Source organism: Pteropus vampyrus, unplaced genomic scaffold, assembly GCF_000151845.1.
Source record: "Pteropus vampyrus isolate Shadow unplaced genomic scaffold, Pvam_2.0 Scaffold411, whole genome shotgun sequence".
Classification (NCBI taxonomy): domain Eukaryota; kingdom Metazoa; phylum Chordata; class Mammalia; order Chiroptera; family Pteropodidae; genus Pteropus; species Pteropus vampyrus.
Genome location: NW_011889192.1, coordinates 590717 through 592236, shown reverse-complemented (window position 1 = coordinate 592236; position 1520 = coordinate 590717). Strand labels below are relative to the sequence as shown.

Sequence of the window (1520 nt, the reverse complement as noted above, 5' to 3'; positions counted from 1 at the left end):
CTCAGCCCTCACCTCCATGCTGTGGGGTTCCCTGTCTATAATCCCTACACTTTAGGGGACACCTAAGGACATCCCACAGACGAGACAAAGAATCTCGGAGATGGGAGCTGGGGCTGATGAGATGTTGATGAAGGAAGGAGGATGTACAGGCACAGGCAGGGTCGCGGGAGGACCCCCGTGATTTTCAGCAACGCCTATGGACCCCATCAGTTTCTGAACGCAGGTGCCCCTCTCTGGCTCTGGAAGGGGGCAGGGGCGGGAGAGGGACCACTGAGCACTCAGGCATCTTTGGAAGCTGAGAGCCAATAGGCCGAGCTGCCCTTGCCTCTGAGATGCTCCTGGCTGGCCTTGCAAAGCCCACTGGCCCAGAGTCCCACCCAGGGCCGTGACGGCTGCTCACTGTTTTAAAAGTCATGCTGGTGATTTCCTGCAGGGAGTTTTTGAGTATCTCCAGCCACTCCTTCTCTCCCAGGGGGTCCTCCTGGGTGCCGATCACGTAGATATCATGGGGGATGTAATCAGCAGAGTCGTCCCGTGTCTTTCCCTGCCCCTTGGAGAGAAACCAGGACGTGATCTTCTTGGGAGGGGGGGCGTTACCTTCAACAGCAAAACCCAACACCAAGTGAGTCATAGGCACATAGGAAGAATTCAAGACAGGTGGGGGGAGCGCTGGGGAGCGGGGGTGGGGGCAGACACACAGTCACGAAAACCATTCCCGCCGCCCAACAAAATGTCCCAGACAGAGAGCTAGGTACAGTGATCCCTGAGGGTGTCAGGTAGGGTCAGAGGCCACTTAAGTTTCTTTTTAAAGATAATGTTAAGTTACCAAGGCTAGAAAGACTAGACGAGTCCCTGGGGTGTCCTGAACTAGTTGCACGAGATGTCAAACACTGGCTAGCCTTTGGGGTGACATCGGTACCCGGGACACACTTCTCGAGGGACTGACATTCCGTTGGCAGGATAGCTCAGTAGGCCGCCAGGTGTGGGATGGGGCTTGTAGCCCGCGGTGGGGGGACAACAATGGCTTCCTCACAAAAGAGACCTCGGCCTAGATCTGAGTGATGTGTGGGTGTTAGAAAGAGAAACGGGAGGAGCGTGGACACCCCCTCCACCCCCATCCCGAAAACTGAGTTGAAGCAGCTCAGTAAAGAAATGATGAGAGTGATTTCTCCTCTCAACGCCCATGACGGTTGAGTCAACTTTTTCCCCCGAAGACATAACCTTGTTGGCTCTCAAATGCCCAAAACCCAAGAACTAATTTGACAGCCGCTGGGGTCTGCTCCTCCCCAGGGCTCACGGTAGGAGCGCAAATGCTGGGGGCTGGTGGTCTCTGCCTGGGGCCACCCACCCATCTTGCCCTGGTGCAGCCAGCTCTTTCCATTGTCTCCTGTGTGAAGGGCGCCCCCTGCAGTTGTGCGGCGGGACAGCTGCCCCAGGCCCAGCCAAATCTAGACCGCCACGCTCAGAGGACAAAGCGGGAAGGAGCCATGTGCCCGTGTGCATGAACCCGAGTGTGAGCG

General features: G+C 56.7%; 1 protein-coding gene across 1 annotated transcript in view; it reads right to left on the bottom strand.

Annotated features, from left to right (window-relative positions):
• Window positions 1-1520, bottom strand: part of INPP5D (inositol polyphosphate-5-phosphatase D) — a 138260-nt gene that overhangs the window by 34348 nt on the left and 102392 nt on the right. Inside the window, exon 9 of the mRNA XM_023523773.1 lies at window positions 385-597. Coding sequence (XP_023379541.1) covers window positions 385-597 — 213 coding nt within the window. The remainder of the gene's footprint in view (window positions 1-384; window positions 598-1520) is intronic.